This window comes from Arthrobotrys flagrans (assembly GCF_004000055.1).
Source record: "Arthrobotrys flagrans strain CBS H-5679 chromosome Unknown unitig_1, whole genome shotgun sequence".
Classification (NCBI taxonomy): Eukaryota; Fungi; Ascomycota; class Orbiliomycetes; order Orbiliales; family Orbiliaceae; genus Arthrobotrys; species Arthrobotrys flagrans.
In genome coordinates this window covers 1418586-1442995 of record NW_027137556.1, presented here as the reverse complement: position 1 = coordinate 1442995, position 24410 = coordinate 1418586, and the positions used below count along the sequence as shown (strand labels likewise).

Below are 24410 nucleotides of genomic sequence, written 5' to 3'. Positions count from 1 at the left end.
CAACCGTCTATAAAAACCGACGGCTGAATGCGAATGTCCAGCTCCTTCCTCTTCCTCCGACCACCGACGACGACGACGCTCTCCTCTGGCCTCAATACCGCTGCCGTCTACACCGCAATTGGTACTGCCAGAGCTTCATCTCGAATTGCTGCTTTCTCTGGCATCCGCTGTTACCATTCGCGTCGTCAAGCCCCACCATTCAAATTCGCAACAACGCCACTTCCCCGCAAAATGTCCACCACGATCGCTGGAAAGCAGAAGGTCGAGCAGCCACCGTGGAGGGCTCCCGCTGCAAATTCCATGCGTATAGCTGCTCCTGAGGCTGAGTTGAAGCTATATAACTCCCTCACCAGGACGAAGACTTCGTTTTATCCGATTGATGGGGTTGGGAAGAAGGTTACTTGGTACTGCTGCGGTCCGACCGTTTACGATGCGGGTCATCTGGGTCATGCGAGGAACTACGTTACCACTGATGTTCTCCGAAGAGTTTTGGAGGGATATTTTGGGTACGACGTACAGTTTGTGCAGAATGTTACGGATATTGATGACAAGGTTGGTCGTTCCCTGGCTAGCACGGTTATTCATGATGAGATACGAAAGAAAGACATTTCCGTTGACATGTTATGGTTCGAACGAACATAGATTATCCTCAGAGCCCGCCAGTCCCATCTTTTCGGCACCTACCAAAAGGAACACCCTTCGATCGATCCAGAAGTCCTCGAAGAAGTCACAGAGGCCTGGCAGAAATACCTACTCAAGAACTTCCCGGACTCGGAAGCCACCCCGAGCACCTTTATCGCCTGGGCCTCCACCACATACCCCAAATTAATCGCCCCAGATGGCACCGTAATCTCCAATGACAGCCTGGAGGAGCTCTCCGGCGACGATCTAGAGAAAGAAGCCAAAGTCAAAATGCACCTTAAAACCCTCTTCACCGCTTCGGTATCCCTTACATCCCCGGCATCTACCCCAGATCTTTTCTACACCACCGTAAGAGACATCCTCGCGCCGTACCTCGATTCCCTCCATGGCGCCTCTGTCACCGACCCAAAGATCTTCCGCGAGACGGCTGCCTACTGGGAACGTCATTTCAACGAAGACATGGCTCGGCTGAACGTCCTCCCGCCCACAGTTACCACCCGTGTGTCCGAGTTTGTTCCCGAAAATGTGGATTTCGTGGATAAACTGGTCAAGAAGGGGTTCGCATACCCAACTACGGACGGATCTGTATATTTCGATGTCCAGGCGTACAGAGCATCCGGTCACCACTACGCCAAGCTAAAGCCGTGGGACGCATCTTCCACTTCTCTACTGGAAGACGGCGAAGGGGCATTGACCAGCCAAGCAGGCAAAAAGAACTCTGGAGACTTCGCGCTTTGGAAATCTTCGAAGCCTGGCGAACCAGGTTGGGACAGCCCATGGGGTAAAGGTCGTCCCGGTTGGCATATCGAGTGCTCGGTAATGTGCTCTGAAGTCCTGGGTCCAAATGTCGACATCCACTCCGGCGGTATCGATCTGGCTTTCCCACACCACGACAACGAAATCGCGCAGAGCGAGGCGTATTGGGATCCATGCACCGCTGCAGATGGTGCCGCAGGAGGAGGAGAAAAACACCAATGGGTCAATTACTTCCTCCACATGGGTCATCTCTCGATCGCCGGTGCGAAGATGTCAAAGAGTTTGAAGAATTTCGTCAGCATACGTGAGGCTCTCAGCCGAGGGGGCGGATGGACAAGCAGGAGGCTTCGTATCGTGTTCTTGATGGGTAGCTGGAAAGATGGCATCGAAATCCGCGAAGGCAACATTAACGAAGCGAAGGGATTCGAAGCAACTCTCAGCAAGTTCTTTACAAACGTTAGATCCTTAGCAGCCGAAGAACAAGAAAGAGAAAAGAAAGGCGAGAACATCGAACAATTATTCACAGCACGAGAACGTGCGCTGTACAAAGAGTATACAACCCACCTCCCCGACTGCAAAACATCGTAATACTAACTGATCCGCAGCTTCGACAACGCCAAACTGAACTACCACCTCGCCCTCTGCGACAGCATAAACACCGCAAACGCCATAGTCGCCATCCTCGACATCGTCTCCAAAGCAAACATCTACATTGGCAGCAGCGAGGGTTACCTCTCCGTCGCCACTTTATCCACCATCGCCCGCTGGGTTACCAAACAAGTCCACACCTTCGGTCTGGACAGCCAACCTTTCTCCTCAACCCGTATCGGATGGAGCGATGAATCCGTAGCTACCGGAGAAGCTGATAAGGAGACCATTGCGATGCCGTACGTTAGGGTTCTTTCATCTTTCCGTGATGGCGTTCGCGCCATTGCTATGCAAGAGAAGGTTACTCCGACGGGTAAAGCATTGCTTCAACTCTGCGACAAAGTCAGGAATGATGACCTCCCCGTCCTTGGGGTCTCCCTCGACGATAGAGAAGGTGGCGCCGCCCTGGTAAAGTTCGTATCCGCCGAACAACTTCTCGCCGAGAAGCGTGAGAAGGAAGAGAAGGCAGCGGAAAGGGAGCGGAACAAGGAGGAACTCAGACGGCAGAAAGAAAAAGCAGAACGTGAAAAGTTAGAGAAAGGAAAGCTAAGTCCCTTTGTGATGTTCAAGGAAGGAGAGGGCAGCTCGGAGTTCAGCGAGTGGGATGAAGAGGGTATTCCAACCAAGGATAAGGATGGAGAACCGGTAGCCAAAAGCAAGGGTAAAACTTTGAAGAAGCAATGGTTGGCGCAAAAGAAGGCCCACGAAGCTTATCTAAGTTGGGTACAAAGCCAAGGTGAAGCGGATAGATAAATGGGGCTTAGATGATGACTTTGCATCTTTGATACGTATTCTAGATTCGTTAGTATTAGGTAGTGACCACTCGATGGACCATTAACAAAGTCGCCTTCACGAGCTAGCAATCTATTGCTACACTAGATATCAAGTTGTACAAGTTTAAGATTACAAGAATATCAAACGTAAAATCTGCTATCATGCGAGTCCTGCTCTCGTAAACTCTCAAAAAAAACCTCACGACTCCGTCCTCCGCCACTTCGCCCCCGACCCATTCGTCTCAACCCCTTCCTCAAGCCCGACACCACCGGTATCATCCTCATCCTCCCTCCTCCTAACGCTCCCCGCCCCGGGTCCCAAATTCGCAGCATTCGGATCCCCAACCCCTGACTGTCCATCGATGGTCCACCGAATCGTATCCACATTCTCGGCCGTAATCCACCCTCCGGGCGCCAACGCCGGAATCCCACCGACTTCATCCGCACCGCCCAGGAATGTAATCCCACCTGCTCCGGCAACATCTCCCGTAGCGTTATGATCGAAGTAGATGGCACCAGCGTCGTCGTCATCCCCTTCGTCGTCTCCACCGCCACCGAAGAATCCGGGTTTGACGTCCGGGTGGAGATCGCTACACCGTGCTAATGCTTCAAAAAGTTCCTTTGTGCTACCGGTTACGTTCCCGCCTTCTGCACTTGTCGTTACCGTTGTCTGCGGGGGTATATTGTCAACTCGAGGGAGGAGTAATCGTGATCGTCGAAGGGTGTGGTGTGGGTGTTTATTTGCATGAAGATACCCGAGGTCGTAGGTGTCGATGTTATGGCGTGTAATGAGATGGAAGGGTATGGGATATCGTACCCGGCAGAATGCGTATCCGAGTACAATGTAAGCTGTCTGGACGATCGGTCAGCATAGGATCGCACCGATACTCGATACGAATGAAGCATACTTGGTAGTAACGACAACCGTCACATCCTCAACATGTACATCCTCAACAATGGCATCCTCATCCTCCCAATCCTCATCATCTTCCCCTTCAGCCGTAGCTTTCTCCTTCGCCGGCGCCGCTGCCGCCTCTTCGACAACATCTACCGAAATATCATTGCTAGCTGCATCCGGAAACCAAGCCGGTAGTAAAAACTTCTGGTCGGAGGATAATGTGATCTTTGCACCTGCGGTTCGGAAGTGTAGGACTTCTTGTGCGAATGACGCGGGAGTTGAGGATTGGTGGTCGGCGAGGGTGGGAAGCTCGCTCACGTCCGGTGGGGTTCGTATTAACGTCAGGGATGATTGTGACATTGTTGTTTTCTATAAAGAACGGCAGGAGATGGGTCGATCTGGTATTCTGCGCAATCCTATCGCGACCTTGGCGACGTCAGTGCCGGTATGCGAACGAAGATACGAAAGGTGAAAGGTGAAAAGGCCAGGGTCGGGGGAAGGAAAACGAGTCGCGACAGAAACTTGACGTCAAAAAAGTTCAAACGGGGAATCTGAGGTGACACAAAAAACCCTCGACAACACAAAAAATGCAACACCTATCGACAACACATTTTCCTTTTCAATATTCCCCACATCACGCAATCTCGTGACGTCAAGTCGCCAGGTTTATTACAAATCAGAGTTGTAGTTCCGAAGAGGACTAAGGATAAGTTTGAGTGATAGCTTTGAGGGTATAAATACTGGAGTCTACGCTTGCAGTGAGGAAGCAAGAGCCTTGTACCAACTATCGGTCGAGATAATTGCATCGAGAAGACATCCAACCAATCACAACCATGCCGATTCCAGATGCGGAAATCTATCCCGAGGCCACCGGCCCGGCAGCTAAGTACTTCGCAAAGCACGCAGCCGAAGAACCGCTGAAGATATACGCTGGATGGTTTTGCCCGTAAGTCTTTTCCTAAATGGCTTCTTGAGCCGTGGACGAATATGTCATTACGACTTTCTAACCCGTTCGCTTTTATTATCAACGTAGGTTCGTCCAACGAGCCCTCCTCGTCCTCCACCTGAAAAACATCCCATTCCAATATATCGAAGTCAACCCCTACCATAAACCGAAAAGCCTACTGGACCTCAACCCCCGCGGCCTGGTCCCAACCCTCGTAGTCCCCTCCGCAGACGGTACTCCAAAACCCTTGATCGAATCCTCGGTCATCTGTGAGTACCTCGACGAAGTCTACTCCGACACCGACGAATACGGTCCTAGGTTGCTCCCGGAAGATCCCTACGAACGGGCAAGGGCCAGAATATGGATTCAATTCGTTGGAAGTAATATAGTCCCATCCTTTCATAGATGGTTACAATTTCAGGGTGAGGATGCCAAAAGGGGGAAAGAAGAGTACCTTGCGAATCTTAAGAAGTTTGCGGAGCAGCTTGATCCCGTTGGTCCCTTTTGGCTGGGAAAGGAGCCGTCGTTGCCGGATGTTATCATCGCACCGTGGGTGGAGAGAGCTTGGGTGTTCGATGAGTTCAAGGGAAACGGTGGGGATTGGCCGACTGCGAAGGATGGGGAGATTTGGGCGAGGTGGGAGAGGTATGCGAAAGCAATCGAAAGTTTGCAGGCGTTGAAGGATACGACGTCGGATAAGGAACATTATCTGCCGTTGTATAAACGGTATGCTGATAATGTTGCTCAATCGGAAGCTGCGAAGGCGATTAGGGATGGAAGACCTATTCCGTAAATCATCATGTCACATAGGATACTTTCTAGCGGTCCTCGGGATCCTTGCCTATAGAACGACCCATCGGGTCGAGATTTGACAACCGGAACAAAAATCGATGATTCCACGGTTCGCCACGAACGGTCTATATCCGTAGGGTCTTAAGATCAAATCCGGAAATACCGCCGCAGTATCGTCTAAAGTACCAGGCCGAATAAGGAACTCTGCATTTACGCATCTACGATACTGACTCTCCAGACCCAAGCAAAATTCGGCAAAGCTTCGACCGAATCGCCTACGCTTTCAGGCAAAACTCGCCTGCGTCGACTCCAGAAACCGCGGTTTAAACCCACGGCTACCACCCCTCTCCGATGCAAAAAAAAAGGTTAAAATTTCCCCGCTGGAACCCATCAAATATGCTCGAGACGGAGAAATCGTGGGCGTCTTGGCACGTGTTTTGGATGGTCCCGAACCCTGGATCGTGTTCTTGGCCGCAGCTTGCACGGACTCGATGATCCCTGTACTCCACACATCTCATCCATGGTTCAGTGGTATAAACGGTGATTTCGGTCCGCTGGGTTCTCGAGATCTCGCTATTGCCTTCGGCGAGCGAAACCTAAAACCCCTTCGAAAACCTAATTACGTTGGAATCGCTACGAGAACGCAAGCTAAGGCGGATTCTATTTCAGGGATGAGTTCGAAGATTTGGCTCCCTCGGATCCGTAATTACAGCATTGTCTCCGAGCTCGAGCCATGTATAAAAAATGTACCTTGACCCGCCGATCCAGAACAAGAATCCAAAAGTTTTCCAACCGTAGTTAACTTCTCCACCCGTGGCATAATTGCGAACAGGCAGCGTTCGAATACAATATTGAGGGGGAAAAGGATAGAAAAAATGAAGGTTAGCATCACCTGTCTCGCTATATTCACCGCCCTGGCGCAGGCGGCATCTCGAACATCACCACCATCCGGAGCGATCGTAGTCGCAAAATCCGGCGGACAGTACACCGACGTAAGTTTCTCTCCAATCTCATCCAACCGATCCACTCACTGAATCCCCGCGTACATGACAGCTCCAATCGGCAATAAACTCGATCCCCACCTCCTCCACCTCCTCCTTCACGATCTTCATCCAACCGGGGACCTACAATGGCCAAGTCTACATCCCCAACACCATCAAAGCCAAAATCACGATATACGGGTACACCACCAACGACCAAGATTACAACCAAAACCAAGTTACCCTCGTAAACTCCCTCGGCGCTGACGTAGCAGGTAACAATGACGCCTCGGGAACATTGAGGGCTCACACTACGGACTTTAAAGTTTATAACATCAATATTCAGAATTCGAGGGGTAGTGGCGTACAGGCCATCGCGCTGAGCGCGCAGGGGAATCAGCAGGGGTATTATGGGTGTAAGCTTTTGGGGTATCAGGATACCTTGTTGGCTAATAAGGGAACGGTAAGTCAATTTCATCTCCAAAACTTCCCCCTCAGGGGATTCTCCGCAAAGGAAAAAGATGCACTTTCTTTCTAACACGAGCGTATCGAACCAGAACGTCTTTAACAAATGCTACATCGAAGGCGCCACGGACTTCATCTTCGGCCAACAGGCGATAGCCTGGTTCGAAAAATGTACAATCGCCATCTCCGGCACCGGCTACATAACCGCCAACGGCCGCGACAGCGACACAAACCCATCGTACTACGTCATAAACTCCTCCTCCATATCCCTAAAATCCGGGGTAAGCTCGAGCGTAAAAACATACCTCGGCCGTCCGTGGCGTGCTTACGCAAGAACTGTTTTCCAAAACACGGCGATGAGTTCGGTTGTCAGACCGGAGGGTTGGTCGACGTGGAGTGTAGCGCTTGACAATGTTTACTACGCGGAATATGGGAATACGGGTGATGGATCGCAGGGCACGCGTGTTAGTTGGGCTAAAAAGTTGTCTTCCCCACTTACGTTGGGTGGGATTGTTGGCAGCACTTCTTGGATCGATATGGATTATTGGAACAACGTTAGCAGCGGTACTACAACTACCACCACAAGGACCACCACCACCACTACGAGGACGACGACTGCTGCCGGAAGCGGGTGTACTCAGACTCTCTACGGCCAGGTAAGTTTAAATTTACCATCATCTCAGCTACTCATGGACACGAACCGCTAACAAATATATTAGTGCGGCGGTCAAGGCTATACCGGATGCACCGTTTGTGCTTCAGGGAGCACTTGTAAATATTCCAATGATTGGTATTCCCAGTGCCTTTAGAATATCAACATTGCGATATCGATGTGGAACAGCCTTTCAGCGAGGGGGGGTGGTTATTGCGAATATGTAGATATAGCTTTCGGAGGAGCATGCTTTGTAAATATATAGTCCTGAGGCTACTGATATCACGGCAAAGATGTTGTATTTGGTCTTCTACAAAAATTATATCGGGATCTAACGGTCGCTTAATCAATATGCAACGAGAACAGGCCTGCTTCAGAATTAAATCAATGGAAGGATAATAACAGGGCATGACAGTATATGGAATTGAAAGGATAAACATCGTATCATCAAGCTTAACGCCTGAAACGCTGAAACTGAAACGCCAGATACAAATGCCAGACACAAACGCCGGAATAGAGATAGCTTCCAAAAAACCAAAATCATGAAATGCGAAAAGAAATCTATCCGAAAAGAAAAAGAGGAGGTGCGGAGGAGGGACCGGGGGTAGAAGCGAAGTAAAGGATGGAGGTTTTTGTAGAGCCAGTGTGCCTACGGAATTCTCGGGAAGAGAATGTTCGCCGGAGTGCCACCGTGACTGGCGCAACTAGTCGTCAAAATTGCTAAACTCATCGTCGGAGTCGTCCTGGTTATCATCCTCCCCACCAGGGCCTCCGGAGAGCCATTCCCTATCCTCAACTGATTTTTTAAGAGCCAACGCCTTGATACGGGACGCACTTGATATCGGTTGAGTGACAAAACCGCTTCGTCTTCCAAATTCCTCCGATGTCACCCGCCATTTCTCAAAGCACATCATGTCCCCTGCGATAAACCAAGGAATAGCGGGGTGGTAATCCTTCCATGAAGACATCCTCTCGTGTAGGAGGGAGGTTTTCACTCGGTTCCACTCTGAAAATGGATCCCGTTCACCAAGCTTCCATTGTGCAACAAGAGTCATTCCTATCGGATTTTTATCTTCGCACGGCAGTGGCAGGATATCGTCGAACATGCGCACGCACTCTTCGACGAGAGTTCCGGATGTTTCGGAATCCTTCTCGTCCCCCCACTCGAAGTCACGACCCGTCCAGTATGCCCCCCATTTTTTCTTGAGTGAATCCAATTCGCGATTGAGGTGGTTTCTTTGCCTGAGCAGTTCCTCTGCCGCTCCCTTCAGAAATGGGTCTTGACTTTCCATATCGGTATCGCAGCGAGAAAAGAATTTACGGCTATAAATGAGTAGATCTTCATCCCTGGATGAGGCGTCCTTGAAAGATTCCTCGAACAGAGCAATAAGGGACGAAACTTCATCCTCAGCCACTTGGAATTTCAACCTGTCGATTGGGTGCCTGCTTGTTTTAGCTCTATCGAATAACTGTCTCCTTCTCAACTCTTTCTCCGACATTTTGTAAAAAGGCAGCCACGGGCTTCCGTGGGTCTTCTTCCAATTCTCCCAATACCCTGGCTTTAGTTGGACTCCCTGCTTCGGAGCGTCGACGAGCTTCCCGCAGGCTGCGCCCAGCTGCTTCGCTACCTCTAGATTTAGAACTCCTCTTTTATCGTTATACTCTTTGTATACAAATTTCTCGAAAAGGGATGTGCACTGTCCTAAAAGTTCTTCGTTCATGGCAGCTCTGAGGTGGTGTTGGATGAAAGTTGAGAATGCATTAGGAGACTCGTTTTCCATCCCGAAGTCATCCCACACCATCTTACGATCGGGCACAAAATACTGGTCAATGTTGATAGTGCTTGGCCCGTGGATCAGTTCGCCCTTGAACTCTCTTACCAGCCTCTGATCCCAACATGTCCAAACCCTGTCGCCATCATAGTCACCACCTGACAAATAATCTGCTAGGCTCCGATCGTTGCTTTCAGGGTCGGCAGGAAAGACGATGACATCTGTCAAATACCGTAGCTCTGGGATATCAACCGCCGTAACTTTTTGGACATCCGACGCAAAATGGGCCGGATTCCGTCCGACCAAGACGTCTCCTCTTAAGATATCCATTGCCATCATGGTCTTTGGGTCGATAAATTTCGACTCGGGGCCGAACCTCAAATATACCTGTCCTTTCTTAAGCTTGCCGGAAGGATCGGGCACGCAATACGGCTGGCAACTCTGAGCTATTCGAATGCGCATCTTGTCCTTGATGGACTCGCAGTGACTGACCAGAACCGTTTGAAACCACATTTTCAAAGTTAGGTTCTGCAGGGTGAATCCAGCGTTGATCAGATCAACTGCCCGTTCAGCGAGACTCAAAGGAACCCTCCCTTTCATCGCTGTAGCCTTTCCATCGTATCGAGAGCCTTTTAGCTTGACCCTTTCTAGATACTTGCGCAAAGATGCCCCGTCATCCAGTCTTCCATCCTTGAAGAGTTCTGTAACTTCATTCCGGATATCCTCTCGGAGAAGTTCCTCGAGCGTAGCCTCGGAGACGCCATTGTGCAACAAGATCACTATGAACTGTAAGTTCAAGGCGGAGACCTTGAGGGGCTTTGACGTGTTGCAAATGTCGAGGGTACGATGTTCTGGCGCCAACGATATACCCTTGAATTTGTTTTGATCAGCTGAACGAGGTATATAAAAAAATGTCAGCTAATTCGGTCTATGAGGGTAACTTGTGGGCGCTTACGTCGAATTCGAATTTGCATCTCTTCCGAGTCCAGCGGGATTGACGGGTCCATTATCCAAAGCCCTTTTGCCGCACCAATGCGAGCCTGCACTGCGCTGGGTGGATACGGCAAGCCTAGCTGTCGAGCAACTGCCCGGAATACCGCTGGACTGGCGAGGCCGCATCCGTCCGTAAGTGAGTATTTGGGTAGTTTGCCACCCCTATCGGGTTTGAGGCCGTGTACTTCGATATCACGAATTGTGTAGTCGATCTCATTTTTCTCGAAAACTACACTAGGGGTAGTGGTTGAAAAGCCTATCCATCCGATCCTTTGTTAGTAAGTTGAGACCGTCTGAGTGGATCTAGAACTAAGTCATACCAAGGGCGATTCGTGCGTATAATTTACATTGTTGGGACTCAAGGTTTTGGTTGATCGGAAGGAGCCACTCTACAGCAGACCGTTGATCTATCGTTTCGATACCTGGACCTTCCTCTGCAAACATGATGACAATGACCTGGAGATTCTTGTCTTGTTTGGCGAGGCTAATGCGTTTTCCACTTTCGTCCTTTGTGGAAGATCGATGGCAAATCGCGCGCCATCGGCGACCTAGGTATTCGAATCCTTCCTGGCTTAGGTATCTCGCGAGAGCATCATAGTAAATATCAGAGTTCAGTGCCTTGGTTATTGGCCCAACCTTCAGAACACGAAGCGACATGAACCTATGGGAGCCAAACCTGCGGTCGAAGCGGGTGCTTGTAGGCCGCAAATTCAACGCACGGGGTCGCAGGGTAGGCCGGAATACTTCGCTGCTAGCTTTGTTCGGGTCTGTGTCTCTGTCCAGTACCAGTTCCGCGGAAAGCTGAATCCTATTATCCCAGCCGTTTTCGCTTCGAAGGATAGCAGCATAGGAATCCCTTTTGAGATTGGGAATACGGTACTTTTCCTCTTCATTGAACTGAGTCCAAAATTCTTTGAACCGATCCTGAGCGGCTTCGTACCCCATATCCGGCTCATCCGCAAATGCCGTGAGGAGGTTGTGCAAGCGCGTCGGCACTTTATTCGCTTCTGTATTTCGTGCGCTCGTCGCTAAGATCATCCTTTCAGTTTCCCATTGAAGCCAAAAAGGGGTTTTTAACTCGCTGAACATTTCTTTATAATTGTCCCCGGGAAATTGTTCTTTTTCTAATGTTTGGTAGAAGTGGAGTTTACAGTTTTTGCTTGATACCGAGCGGGACAAATTATTCCGAGATTGGGCTGCAGTGCCTGCTGACTCGGGGGCAGATTCGTGACATTGTGGGGATCCGCCGTTTGGGGGTACAGAAGTTGGACGGTTCTGTAGGGGGGCGTGATAGACAGATCTACCGGCAGGTGGTGACTGTCGTCGTGACTTTGGAAGGCCCAGCACTAAAATGCGGCATTAGAATATTTTGTAAGGCTCATTAAAGGCATCTGGAACTTACTGCGCAATTCCTCAATTGTTGACCCGCCTACACTATAGGATCCCTTAGAAGAAGCTTGTTCCTCTTCACAGTGGAGTTGGGTCGATGGCGAAGCTAGAAGATATCAATAAACGATGTCGTGTGAAAGGAAATATAGAGTATATGTTAGCTTACCAGGTCTGTTCCCGCTCCCACCACGCATAACTGGTCGTGATCCGTTCGTCGAACCAGTGCTACTAGACGACGCTGTTCGACTAGTATAAACTGGGCCAATATGGCTCTCGCCCCGAGACTCATGGGTAGGGGTATGAGGTCCTCTGAGATGTCGTCATATCTTCCAGACGTGGCAAGTTTTCCCTCCATCGTACTATTGAAGGAAGTGGGTTGGGTGCCTTGATATTCGTTCCGAGATCGTAGCATGGAATCCGGGGTAGACTCTTCCGTCGTATCCGTCTCAAAACTGTAAGGAGCTTTGGATGTTTTGAAGCTATTTGGAACTTGATTCTCGGTCCAAGACTCCTGCCGGATCGGACCTCGGGAGGACGAGGCTCCTGGGACTGGTCTGGGAGCTTGAACCTTCATTGGGTTCCGCCGGTCCTGGGGAATGGGAGACTGGCGTTTAGAAGGAGGTTCAATGACATCACGAGAGCAGTGATTCTGCTTCCGTTTCTTTGTATCCTCCGTACGGAGGCGTCGGGTAGAGGTATCAGAAGAAACCAACCGAACAAAGGAATTTGATTTAGATGCAGGGTTGGAATTCAGGGCGGGTACAGTAGAAGGTTTGGGTACCTGAGTAAAGTTAGGCCGCGATGTTAAAGTTCCTGGCGGTGGCTTGTAGGTGCCCCAATTCCAGTTCTCAGACTTAACGGGTTTAGCAGGAGGAGAGTGGACAGGAGAATCCAGAGGTTTTGAGGATGGAGGCGCAGTCGGAGGCTGCTCCTGGGCTTTGAGGATATTTCTACTGGGGGCATCCTCAAAACCAACCTCAGGAAGGACCCCAGGGAGGGCTTCCGCACGAAAAGAGTCTACAGGAATCTAGTACGCAACATACCACCACATGGGTACTTATGTCAATTGCCAATAGATAATTGAATGGAAGATATTCAGATGGATACTGACCATTCCAGACTCGTCGGTTTCAATATCAATCTCCGTGGGTTCCTCGTAGAAGGATGGGAAGGCATCATTGATCTCGTTGTCAAAAGACTCCCTCGTGCGCAGGCCCAATCTCGACGTGGGGTTGCTGCTCTCGCCGCTGCGTGCAGCCATGTTGTTCAGCCGCCACTGGAGAACCTTTTGTCTCGCCTCGTCTGACGTTTTGAGAAGACTGTTAGAGCGCTCGGTGACAGTTCGTCTACCAGCACTGAGAATTGAATTTCTTTGATTTCCTTGGGTAGCGATGCTACCTCCGTCGCGATTGAAAAGCCGCAATTGCTTCTCGAGTTCTTGATTGAATGCCTGGATGCGTCGTTTTTGGATGGCGGCTTGTCTTCGTTTAGTAGACTGGATGCCAGAAGCCTTGGACAATGTCTCTTCAGCTAAATTGTCGAGGTTTGCAAAGGCTTCAAATTCTCGGACGGCAGCTGCAAAGTTGCGTCTAGCGTATGTTAATAAGAATTTGCTTTGAGCAAAGAAGTTGAATTTTTCTTGGCCCAAAGCAGCTAAGCTCATCTCCTCTGGAGGCAATGGGAAACCGAATTTCTCTTTCAGCACATGGAAGACTTCTTGAAAAGTCAAATCTTGCGGGAGGGTGAAGTTGGAGGTCGATGACATATCTTTGAGGTAGAGACTGATGAAAAGAAGTAAAGGGCAAGCCGGGAGAAGAGAGGTTAGTTAAAGATTGATAGATGGGTAGATGAGAAATTGTAGGAATCTAAAGAGGGTGGTGATATATTGGTTGTTGGAGGTGCAGGTAGGTAATGAACAAGGGAAAGAAGAGGAGGCTTACTGATGCTGAAGAACCAAAAAGCGCACCAATTTGTTCCTCACGGCTGAACAACATCAAGATATGTCGACGATAATAGCCAGTTGACTTGACCCTGGAACCTCCCAGCAATGAATGGGATTCCCTTGAATTTGAGGCTCTAGCTAGACGTTCAGGCCAAGACTGATATGCCTGTCGTCACCACCGGGTACGTTAGGTTAGTTCGGTCTTTTGCATCACCAAGGCCTCGAACATCAGACGAAACAGGAAGTAGGGACCTTTGGCCAATAAGGGAAAAATTAGAAAAAACTGGGGCTAGCTTTATCCAGCGAGTCAGGACCCAATGCTCTTCGCCAGTGTCAGGCCGGAGTGCACTTTGGTGATAACCAACAAGAATGTTTGGAAAAAGCTTCGAACATACCTATGGTAAGACGGTCAATCTTGGCTCGACCAGGCGAGAGACACAGCTGGAAAGTCTGACAGGCTAGGCCAGGGGAGGGGAGCTATACGGAGGAGGTTTGGAAACAACGACGGCGACACAATAGATAGAAAGGAGAAGGAGAAGCAGGAATCAAGTGGGAAAAAAGGCGTGTTAATTGACCTCTCGAAATCAGCTGACTGACAATCAGGTATATACTCCGTAACAATCCGTAGTGGTAGTAGCGTTGGCCCCTCTATTAAAAACAAAGCATCAATCAACAGAGGTCTGAAGTCTGGATTGCATACGATGCCTGTTGTGGTGAGGCCTTCCCGCTTGGATTTGAGACTCGGTTGGTTGAGTTGGGTTGGCGGGACGACGAACTCAAACCTGGCCAGGCCCACGCTGCTAGTACTGTGTAGCGCTAAGCGGGAGGTCTGTGCCAATCAAACACAGGCGGAAGGCGGGACGGCCCTCGTTTGGGACTAGAACAAAATATCTGCCATGGTGGGGGTTGTTAATTTACTGTGTATAAGTAGCTTCTTCACTGACGAAGCTAAGGCTTACTGGGACTCTTGGCTTTTGATGGCGAATCGGAGGCAGAACGGCGAGATAGGTCCTCTTTATATAGATCTCCATTATACGCAGTACTAGTATAGACACCTAATGGGCGTATGAGCGGAAGGCTGCTGCATGCGTGCTCATCTCGATTGTTGAAACCGGGCTACATCTTGGCTCGGGCCGTGATGAACATTGCCGAATCACTGTGCTTGTATATGATGCCTGAATCCGATGTAAACATGTTGGCGGCCGTCAAATTTTATTTTATTTTTTTTCAAAAGCCTTGCATGCTCTGTAGCTGCAATTTCATCGCGAACGGGGCTCCTTTGATATCATGTGAGCAGAAAATGTTTGGGTTCCCGCGTCCCTTCCGCACCCCAGACATTGGGTCGAAAGCGAAAAAGTACTGTCGATAGCCACCAGGCCCGGCGGGTAGCCGCTTCTTGTTCTAGAACCCGGTTTTCTGAATGGGTGGGGTGGATTAGTTCGGTCGTTGGAACTATGCATCCACTTAGAAGGGTTGCACAAACCTTCACTTATTCAGCAAGACCACGAAGCGGAGGATCCTAGATTCGGATCTGCAGGGGAAGAAGCACTTGACTTCGACGGTGGCTGCAGGACTTGCAAGCATGACAGATAAAGAAGCCCCTTGTTCATAGCCCCGTTGGATCCTTGGTTAGTACGGTTCTTTTGTTCTGGACTTAGGAGCTAGTTAGCGCTAGCTAAGTCTTACAATTTTTTTTTGTTGCATCGAATGTTCGTTTGTTGTTTGCGATCTCGCAAAGGCTTGATATTCATGTTATCGCTGTCAAAAAGGATGACAACTACCAGATGGAATGATAACTACAAAGGGAGTTTACCTTTATAGAAACAGGAACACATGTAGCGATATAGCTATGGAGTATGACAAATACCTCCAGCCTCAAGTGTATCACCAATTCGGGCATCGAATGTTGTTTGTGGTTGCGGGAATGAGACCAACTGACGTCAAAATTCTGAGCCGAAACTCAATCCCGTAGCTAAGGTAGGACCCCTCTCAAAGGCAGTCTAACCCATATCCAAGATCCATGAATTGAATGGACCCTGCAACATCACGTTTCCAGTTCATAGATAAAGGAAAAAGCATTCATAAATCACCAGACCCTGCTATGTTTCACCTATAGAGAAATAAGCTTCTTGTTATAATTCCGACATAGTGCTGAGTTGTCACATTAGAACCCGAGATTCTCCCCGAAGGGTTGAAATTCGTGAGCTTCTCGATCTAGCTTTTACCGCTGCAGTAGGTAGCTACAGTAGATTTGTATTGGTGGATTTAGTAAACCGCGAAGGTTGACGGGAATGCTTGGACCTTGCATAAAGCCTGCACCGTTCCCCCAAAATACTCTCGTCTGATCCTTTGACCTCGACGCCGAAAAAGCTGCAACTACACCTTCCCGCTACTATAGATACCATATCCCCGTGGCTTTATAATTAGCTCCAATCGAGTCACACAACCTCTCCAAAAAAGTTGAATTTCCTGCATCCTCTCATACCGATAGCTTGAACCAGTCGAGCGAGATCCGTTGTGTGATCCTTTAATCTTTATTCATTCACAAAAAAAAAAAAAAAAAAAAAAAATTTCACCCCAACAAAGCTCCAAGAACCATGTCTCCCACACCTACCCGCACTTCCGTCAAGGAACTTTTCGACCTAAAAGGTCGTTTCGCAATCATTACGGGAGCGGGCCAGGGTATCGGCCTAGACATAGCCCATGCCTTCGCAGAACAAGGTGCCAATGTTGCGATTTGGTACAATACCAATGGCGCAGCTGTCGATAGAGCAGCTGAAATTAGTAGCAAGTATGGTGTCGTATGCAAGGCTTATAAAGTTGGAGTTACGGACGAACAAGAAGTGAAAAATGCTGTTGACGAGCAGGTTAAGGAGTTTGGGGGCAAACTGGATGTCTTTGTTGCAAATGCTGGGGTGGCGTGGACGCAGGCAAGTTGTGCATGTTCCTGCAGTTATGCAGATACCCACAGACTGCCCAATGCTACCGTGGAGTGTGATACATCGATAACTAACCAACTAACTGCTTGATATCATAGGGTCCAATCTTGGGTGTACGTAAAGCTATGCAACCTTACCACAATGTTCATGGTAACCAATTAATGCTTTCTAATAGACTGACCCTTCAAATCCCGATGCGAGACCGGACGTATCATGTTATGAAAGAATCACCAAAACGAACGTCGACGGCGTCTTTTACAGTGCAAGGGCAGCCGGTACCCATTTCAGACGCCAAAACCTCGAAGACCCCTCATTTCGAGGATCATTTATTGCTACGGCCTCCATGAGTGGACATATCGTTAACATACCACAGCTTCAAGCTGTCTATAATATGTCCAAAGCAGGTAGGTCGTCTCGCTCTAAAAAAAAAAAAAAAAAAAACATGATAAAAGAAATCAACTAACTGTTATGATAAGCTGTGGTCCACTTTTGCAGAAGTCTTGCCGTCGAATGGGCCGAATTCGCGCGAGTGAATAGTATTTCTCCAGGTTATATCATCACAGAAATCGGCAACTTTGTTCCGTTAGAGCAGAAGAAGCAGTGGCATGAAAAGACCCCTATGAGGTTTGTCTCCACGTTTTCAACTTTACATGATCTAGTAGAAAACATTAATAAATATTAACTCAATCTATAGACGGGAAGGATACACTCATGAACTGAAGGGTGCTTATTTGCTGCTAGCATCAGATGCTGGTAGTTATATGACCGGCTCTGATATTATTGTCGACGGGTAAGTTATTGATACAAATCAGATTCCCCTGCTGTATGAATTCTTGCTAACATCAGTGTAGCGGCTACTGCTGTCCTTGAGAATCCATTATTATATTTAAATTGTAGGGCAGTATTAAGCCTACTGGTTGAATCCTAGAGTATACACCAGAGAGTTAGATATTGATAGAATCACCAATGCAGCTATAGATATCTAAATAAGATATATTCCTTATCACTATAGCAAATCCCCAACTGTTAGTTAAGTTGGACTTCGAGTTCCCACTTAGCTTAACATGACTATATCCAACTAGTCCCGTAGACGTAAGATCATGCATATAAGCAGCTGGATATAAAATACATGTTCAACAATCATGAACCTGCAAACCCAGCATCCAAACTATTATCTAGCAGAATAAACCGGGTCAAATCGAATAGAATATCCAAAACAGTTGGTCGTACAACATAATGCATGTGATACCAGAAGACGACACTAAAATCGTTAATCCGGTCGTCGATATTAGCGGTCCAACGGATACACCTTCTCATCATGGCTATTGATTAGTCTAAAACTGCACGAGATCACAGGTTCCCTTACATACCATAATATCATGTCCTTACTCAGGCACACCACTTAAAATCAAGAATCCGACCTTGCTTTTCGTCCTTCTCATGCAACTTCCCGCTTGGTTGGCCTTAAAGCGACCTAAGGTGAGTGGTGTTTGTCCGCCCAATGTCGGTTGGTCGGCCGAAAAAGGCGATGGCTGGGTTAATCCCACACCGGATCCACACCACCATCTCGACCTATGTAAGGCCGCCTTCCCCTACATCATCCCATCTTCCACTTCAGCTCACCTCACCGTAATCGGCGCAAGACCATGAAGGATATCAACAACGGCAGCATTCGTGTCATCACAGGCCGACAATACCGTCTAAACATCGAACACGGAGCCTTCGAACCCCTTGAAACCAGCCAAATGCGCTGCTCGACTTGCTCTCGGTACATGTCGGCCTCTTCGAGTGCCTTTGAAGACCCAGAATGCACCTTCTGCACCTCTAGCTACTCGGGGCGACCACCTTTCGGCCCTGGTATCACAGTTCATACAGCTTCCGGCTCATATACATCCCCCCGCCTCCTCCACAAGCCGGGTATACAACCGTGATGTATACTGCACCGCCAGTAGCTGCCAAAGCACCAACTGCATCCGACATCAGCCCGGAAGACTACACCAACCCCTTTCTAGAGTTTATCACCGATAATCCGACTGTTTTCCACGTTGTAGAGGCGTTTGCGGCACGTTTGAAGGCTAATGGTTTCACCGAACTAAGCGAACGTGAAGATTGGAGCGAGAAGGTTAAAGCTGGTGGACGGTACTTCACGACCAGAAATGGCAGCAGCATGATGGCTTTCGTGATCGGCAAGGACTATAGAGCTGGGAATGGGTTTGCATTGTGTGCAGGCCACATTGATGCTTTGACCACGAGGTGTAGGTACACCAAAAACAGCTTGGTCGAAGCGGACATTTGCTAATTCAGAGGGGATACAGTAAAGCCCGTTTCCACTAAGCCAGGCAGGGACGGATACGTCCAACTCGGTGTCGCCCCCTATGCTGGCGCTTTGAACAGTACATGGTGGGACCGAGACCTCAGTATTGGCGGTAGAGTTATCGTCAAGAATTCCGACTCCGGAAAGTCTACCAGCCAACTCGTGAAGCTGGACTGGCCTATCGCCAAGATTCCAACTCTCGCTCCTCATTTTGGCGCTCCTTCGGCTGGACCATTCAACAAAGAAACACAGATGGTACCGATCATCGGCTTGGAGGGAGCGGCTAGAAAATTGACAAAGGATGCTAGCAAGCTAGGCTCGAAGGAAGGGCATATACTCGCTCCCCGTGCCAACTCCTTTGCCTCCACTCAGCCACCACGGCTGTTGGAATTGATTGCAAGACGACTCTCTATCAAAGATACCAGCGATATCGTAGATTGGGAGCTCGAGCTGTTTGACAGCCAACCAGCAGCTCTCATCGGTATGGACCAGGAGCTACTATCTGCTTGTCGAATCGACGATAAGATCTGTTCCTGGGCTGCTTTGGAAGGGCTGATCTATGCTGCCGAATCCGTCGCCGAAGGAAGCACCATCTCTTTGGCTGGGTTCTTCGATGACGAGGAAATCGGTAGTAAATTGCGACAGGGTGCTGCAGGAAACTATATGCCTATCACCGTCGAGCGGATCGTAGAGTGTTTCGGTAACGCCGGAAAGAACACAATTGGCAGGACGTATGCAAACAGCTTTCTGCTCAGCGCAGATGTTACCCACGCTGTTAACCCCAACGTAAGCCCTCCCAAGTCGGTAATCTCCCCAAGAAATAACAATTCTAACATTCACGTAGTTTGAATATGTGTATCTGGATAACCATAAGCCGCATCTTAATGTCGGTTTAGCTATTGCTGCTGACAGTAATGGGCATATGACCACCGAGTAAGCTTCCTTTTTACAAATCTTTATTTACTCCCCGCTAATATGTAATTACAGCGCTGTGTCTACATCTATCCTCAAATCCATCGCCGAAAAATCGGATTCGGCCCTCCAAACGTTCCAGATCAGAAACGACTCACGATCAGGAGGGACCGTCGGCCCCATGTTGTCATCTGCCATGGGAGTTCGAGCCATTGACGCGGTATGTAAATCCTGTCTTTGCTTACGCCACTTAACCGAGTTGTCATAACTAACAATGTAACCAAAACCACAGGGCATTGCACAGTTATCCATGCACTCGATCCGTGCCACAGTCGGCAGCTTGGACCCCGGTCTAGGCGTCAAGATCTTTGCCGGCTTCTTCGAGCACTACGAAGAAGTAGACCGAGAGTTTTCGAGCACATGAAATTATTCACACATGGTGTTTTGATGGTGAAATACGAGGAAGTTGAAGAAATGAATTCGCATTGGGAGGAGCATACAAGTTGCGAGATACCCTGAATTATAGATGTATTATTGTTTTTTGGGGGGGCTTTTATGTTTCAGCTTAGCCATTTAATCTACTCTGTTTAAGTCCAAACTACTGCTTTTGTTTCTGGATTTCTTTCACCGTACGCGTTCATGGTTCTAAGAGAGGTGGGACGTCCACCAGCTGCTGCTACTTTAAATCATACCCGGAGGAATGTTAAAATACCGAAGAACTTAGTGCTGCCAGACTCAAACATTTTGGCTCAGATATAACCATTAATTGAGCACGTGGCTTTGGTATACATACTAATATGACTACTAGGTATGTGCATACAAGACGTAGTATACTCAAAGTGTTGTATAATTAACATGCTCATTGTACATGTTCCATTATATATATGCCTAAGGAGGAATTGAAAGGGTTATAATTAGCGTTTTTTATCACGCTTTATCACACTGTTTCTGACATGAACTGGTACTGCTACCCACATATCCCAAATTTGGATGCTACCGATGCTGAGAATAAGAAGGATGGTTTAAAGATCGGTTCCGAGGACGCAGTCTCGACCCTGGACAGCCTGTGTTGGTGTGATAAAATACAACAAAAAAAGAGTTAGCGAGGCAAGCTTGCAAGTTGACTGTTTAAAGGATTTCGAGCATATATCCCATCTCATCATGTTTGCATGATATAAGTTTGCGGCGGATGGGTACCTATACATTTATCCGTCCATGACCACAGAGTATCAATACGGGAAACATGTTTATCAATTTGAACTATGGGTTAACTGCGGACATATCAACACTAACTACACACAGCCTCGAAGTCCATAACTTTGCCCGCCAACATCAGCCAGAAATGTGTGCACAGCATATTACAGTTTCGAATTCGGAATATGCTCCAGAAGGTGAGCTCTCAAACACGAAAGAGTGCTCCATGTTACGTATACAGTTTTGCCGCAAAGAAATTCCCAACTTAAATCGCATCTGGCCTTTAGTCTACGCTAACAGTATTGATTATAATCTTTCGACTCGAAGTTCGAATTTAAATTAATATAAATTAAGTGTAGTTATACACCTGTATTTCGGCTTGGTGGGACAGCACCTGTTCTGGACCTGGACTACTCACGATCAAGTTTATACAACTGATTTTCCACAGAGATTAAGATCTAATTGATATCGTTCGGTGAATAGTACTTACCTAAGCGGTTGCTTCCGCGGTAAATTGCCTAGGTTGCAATTGTTCCTGTACCAAATATAGATATAGCAGACTCAAACTACACGCCTACGTAACCTACGTACTTCAGGAAGTTAGTATGTAGCGAGTCTGAGTTTCATAAATTCAGTTAACAGTTACCTGCTGTGCCCACAGTTGAGGAGTCTAGCGACGAGACAAACCTAGTCCAACAAGCTATGCTGTTGTCTCGTACCCAGACCTGGCCGGCTGTGCTGGAAGAAGGGTATTTTGAATGTTATTCTAATCCCGCGCATTACAAGGAAATTTTCATCCTCAATACTGTTTCAATACGCATTGAAAACAACAGTATAACTAATTAATCTGGCAGTACAACGAAAAGATGTATGAATACCAGATTAATGACACTCCTCCGCCTCAAGAGCACTTGGACTCGAGGCTAATAGCTCCCATCTTTCCAGCACATTAGGTGCCTAACTAGTTGCAAATACCGTTCTAGAATTCTACATTATGGTTTCATCCTCCTTAACCTGAACGGCAGGCGACCCAGACATCCGAGGATAAAATGCTGCTCAAGGTCATATCCTATGTACATTTATCTCGTAAACCAAATGCGTATGCATCCTACCTCGATATTTTGACCTTACGGAACATTTTAAATTAGCAGCACAGTAGCCGTGGAGCCCAGAAGTCCAAAGCCAATAGAGCTTCTCATCAAACTTGAAAAATGGCCAGCGGCCAGATATGTGTACCACCCAAACGCTGCTCGCTTGCCTCAAAACAGCCACCCAGGCATTCCCTATTTGGCACCTATCGATCCCTGCTCAATGTGATCTTGCTGTTCATTCTTCCGGACCTAGGCATCCTGCAAGTGGCTTCATCTGTCATTAAAACTAGCAGCGGGACCGTTAGCTCGAGCACAAAGTCGACACTCTCCACCAGTCTTAATACTACCACGGTTTCCACACCCGCTGCGCTACCAACTCTTGCTACCATAGCGAACCATACTACTATAACATCTAGCGCTAACTTTACCGCTGTACCGGCCAATATCAGATCCACAGCATCTCGAGCCAAGGCTAGCGTTAGTACTTCAACACTTGCAATCATCGAAACTTCAGCTGCCAAGCCGCGAGCCGATTCCTTGACACCTAACTTTTTCTACGATGGACCATTGGAAGTCCGCTGCAAGCCAAAAACATGGGTGCTTCAGCATATGTTCATCCCGGTCACCACAGGTGCAACCACCGTAGACCCGAATCAGTTTGGAATCAGCGCTGAAAATTTAGCAACGGCTCTAATCCTGCCCAGAAAACGGTATAATGAAGTTTTCTCGAAAGATTCCGAGGACTGGAGCGTATTTGGCTATATCCAGACTAATCAAAGTCGGTGCCGTACCAAATGCAGGTGTGACCAGGATATAGGTGTGATTATAGAGGATACCGCCGTGCTCCCGGGAGAGCAACGGCTATGTAGCTCCCGATATATAGCCGCTAGATGTGAATTTCTTTACGGTAAGTTGGACATAGGTACCGTATTTCAAAATGATGAGCAACGGGGCATTGGAGCTAATATAGCTGGCCGGACAGGTTGCTCCTGCACCGCAGTGTTACGTAATCCAACTTTACAGGATATAAACTTCCCGGTGCATAGGCATGACTTTCAGCATGCGATCAATGGGATACCCAACGCTGTAATTTTGGATGATCGGAATCAAGAATGGACTTGGACCGTACCTCCTGAGATCGCGGATGATGAGGTAATGGTATTACGACCGGGAGACCCTGCTGAACCCCGAACGAACATTGCCAATCTGGGAGAACCACCTTTTTGGTTATATGGCCCGCGAAGAAACCCCCCGGAACTGCAGTTGGGTCAAACGGCTGACGTCGGTAACGACAACACTGGCCCTTTTCGGGACCCTTTTAATATCAACCCTAATGCTTTTCGTACCGACCCTGAACAAATAGGAAATTTTATAAACTATGGAATGTACAGCAATTTCAATGTGGATCCACATCGTAGAAGACGCAGACCACCAGGGGGCGGGGCCGCGTGAGGACTATCGAGATATCATTATTGAAGGTATGGTAGATACTGATAGGTAGAGGAGAGATACTGAATTTGTTGCTAATATTCTTCCTTTTTTATTTTTTATTTATTTATTTTCTTTCTTTCTGTCTTTATTCAGATTGTCCTTGTCTTGTGCTTGTGTTGGCCATGTTGCATTATTGTAATGAAATCGTGAGCTTAGTCAGCTTAAAGCCTTACCAACCGGCTGCTTAAGTTCTTCTAAACATATTGTTAGAGATTGTTCCGGAGCCGAGAGGGTTATTTGGAGAAGCTCCTCGCTTTATTTTAGGACTCACAAGACTCTAACTTGGGACGCACTCATTCTCTTGAAATCACAAGGCATGTCAAACCCAAACAATATGTTTTATTTTTGTCAAGTCAACCGCACTGCTTCCCTATTAATCATCCCATCGATTAAGTCAAGCTCTCATTCAAGGATACCTTGATGCATGTACATGTATATAACTTATCATCATACTATCCTAAAAACCATATATACTTGAGTATTTAATGGTGTAGATTACATGACAATATGATGTACTTGTTATAGGCTGTGCAGTTGTATGTTGTATGTATGATGGCACAGTTCAGAACCTTTATAAGCACCCACGTGGTGACTCAAGAAAGAACGGGTGCCATTATTTGAAGCTATATTTCTTGTATCGATATATTCTTTGGTCATATAATAATATAATTACTTTATTCCTTGCAGCATGCAATATCTCTAGAAATCGAGGAATAACTTGATTACGTTCGAGACCTAAGCATTAATCTATACACGGGAAGATCTCTCTTGCCTTCTAACGTTTGTATACTACCTAGCTGTCTCACATCAGACTTTATATG

The 24410-nt window shown here is 47.9% G+C and overlaps 8 protein-coding genes across 8 annotated transcripts; 6 read left to right on the top strand and 2 right to left on the bottom strand.

Annotated features, from left to right (window-relative positions):
* Positions 1-27: 27 nt before the first annotated feature.
* Positions 28-2799, top strand: DFL_008421 (uncharacterized protein; the record flags this gene model as incomplete). The annotated part of the gene is made up of 3 exons (XM_067638152.1): positions 28-552; positions 643-1949; positions 2004-2799. 3 exons carry the CDS (start codon positions 28-30, stop codon positions 2797-2799), a joined length of 2628 nt encoding a protein of 875 aa, XP_067486069.1.
* Positions 2800-3018: 219 nt separating this feature from the next.
* DFL_008420 (uncharacterized protein) lies at positions 3019-4077 on the bottom strand (the record flags this gene model as incomplete). Its single annotated transcript, XM_067638151.1, has 3 exons — positions 3019-3409; positions 3484-3672; positions 3728-4077. The coding sequence occupies 3 exons, from the start codon at positions 4075-4077 to the stop codon at positions 3019-3021; spliced, it is 930 nt and encodes a 309-aa protein (XP_067486068.1).
* A 473-nt stretch (positions 4078-4550) lies between these two features.
* On the top strand, positions 4551-5456 carry DFL_008419 (uncharacterized protein; the record flags this gene model as incomplete). Its single annotated transcript, XM_067638149.1, has 2 exons — positions 4551-4663; positions 4751-5456. 2 exons carry the CDS (start codon positions 4551-4553, stop codon positions 5454-5456), a joined length of 819 nt encoding a protein of 272 aa, XP_067486067.1.
* An 874-nt stretch (positions 5457-6330) lies between these two features.
* On the top strand, positions 6331-7709 carry DFL_008418 (uncharacterized protein; the record flags this gene model as incomplete). Its single annotated transcript, XM_067638148.1, has 4 exons — positions 6331-6447; positions 6509-6851; positions 7021-7556; positions 7620-7709. 4 exons carry the CDS (start codon positions 6331-6333, stop codon positions 7707-7709), a joined length of 1086 nt encoding a protein of 361 aa, XP_067486066.1.
* Positions 7710-8256: 547 nt separating this feature from the next.
* Positions 8257-13471, bottom strand: DFL_008417 (uncharacterized protein; the record flags this gene model as incomplete). The annotated part of the gene is made up of 8 exons (XM_067638147.1): positions 8257-10214; positions 10280-10573; positions 10638-11663; positions 11720-11812; positions 11873-11944; positions 12067-12295; positions 12488-12733; positions 12818-13471. The coding sequence occupies 8 exons, from the start codon at positions 13469-13471 to the stop codon at positions 8257-8259; spliced, it is 4572 nt and encodes a 1523-aa protein (XP_067486065.1).
* Positions 13472-16245: 2774 nt separating this feature from the next.
* DFL_008416 (uncharacterized protein) lies at positions 16246-17457 on the top strand (the record flags this gene model as incomplete). Its single annotated transcript, XM_067638146.1, has 6 exons — positions 16246-16578; positions 16686-16700; positions 16763-16991; positions 17064-17211; positions 17282-17377; positions 17439-17457. The coding sequence occupies 6 exons, from the start codon at positions 16246-16248 to the stop codon at positions 17455-17457; spliced, it is 840 nt and encodes a 279-aa protein (XP_067486064.1).
* A 1060-nt stretch (positions 17458-18517) lies between these two features.
* On the top strand, positions 18518-20237 carry DFL_008415 (uncharacterized protein; the record flags this gene model as incomplete). The annotated part of the gene is made up of 5 exons (XM_067638145.1): positions 18518-18842; positions 18903-19687; positions 19746-19834; positions 19889-20033; positions 20106-20237. 5 exons carry the CDS (start codon positions 18518-18520, stop codon positions 20235-20237), a joined length of 1476 nt encoding a protein of 491 aa, XP_067486063.1.
* A 1981-nt stretch (positions 20238-22218) lies between these two features.
* Positions 22219-23550, top strand: DFL_008414 (uncharacterized protein; the record flags this gene model as incomplete). Its single annotated transcript, XM_067638144.1, has 3 exons — positions 22219-22876; positions 22928-23005; positions 23081-23550. The coding sequence occupies 3 exons, from the start codon at positions 22219-22221 to the stop codon at positions 23548-23550; spliced, it is 1206 nt and encodes a 401-aa protein (XP_067486062.1).
* Between the last annotated feature and the right edge of the window lie 860 nt (positions 23551-24410).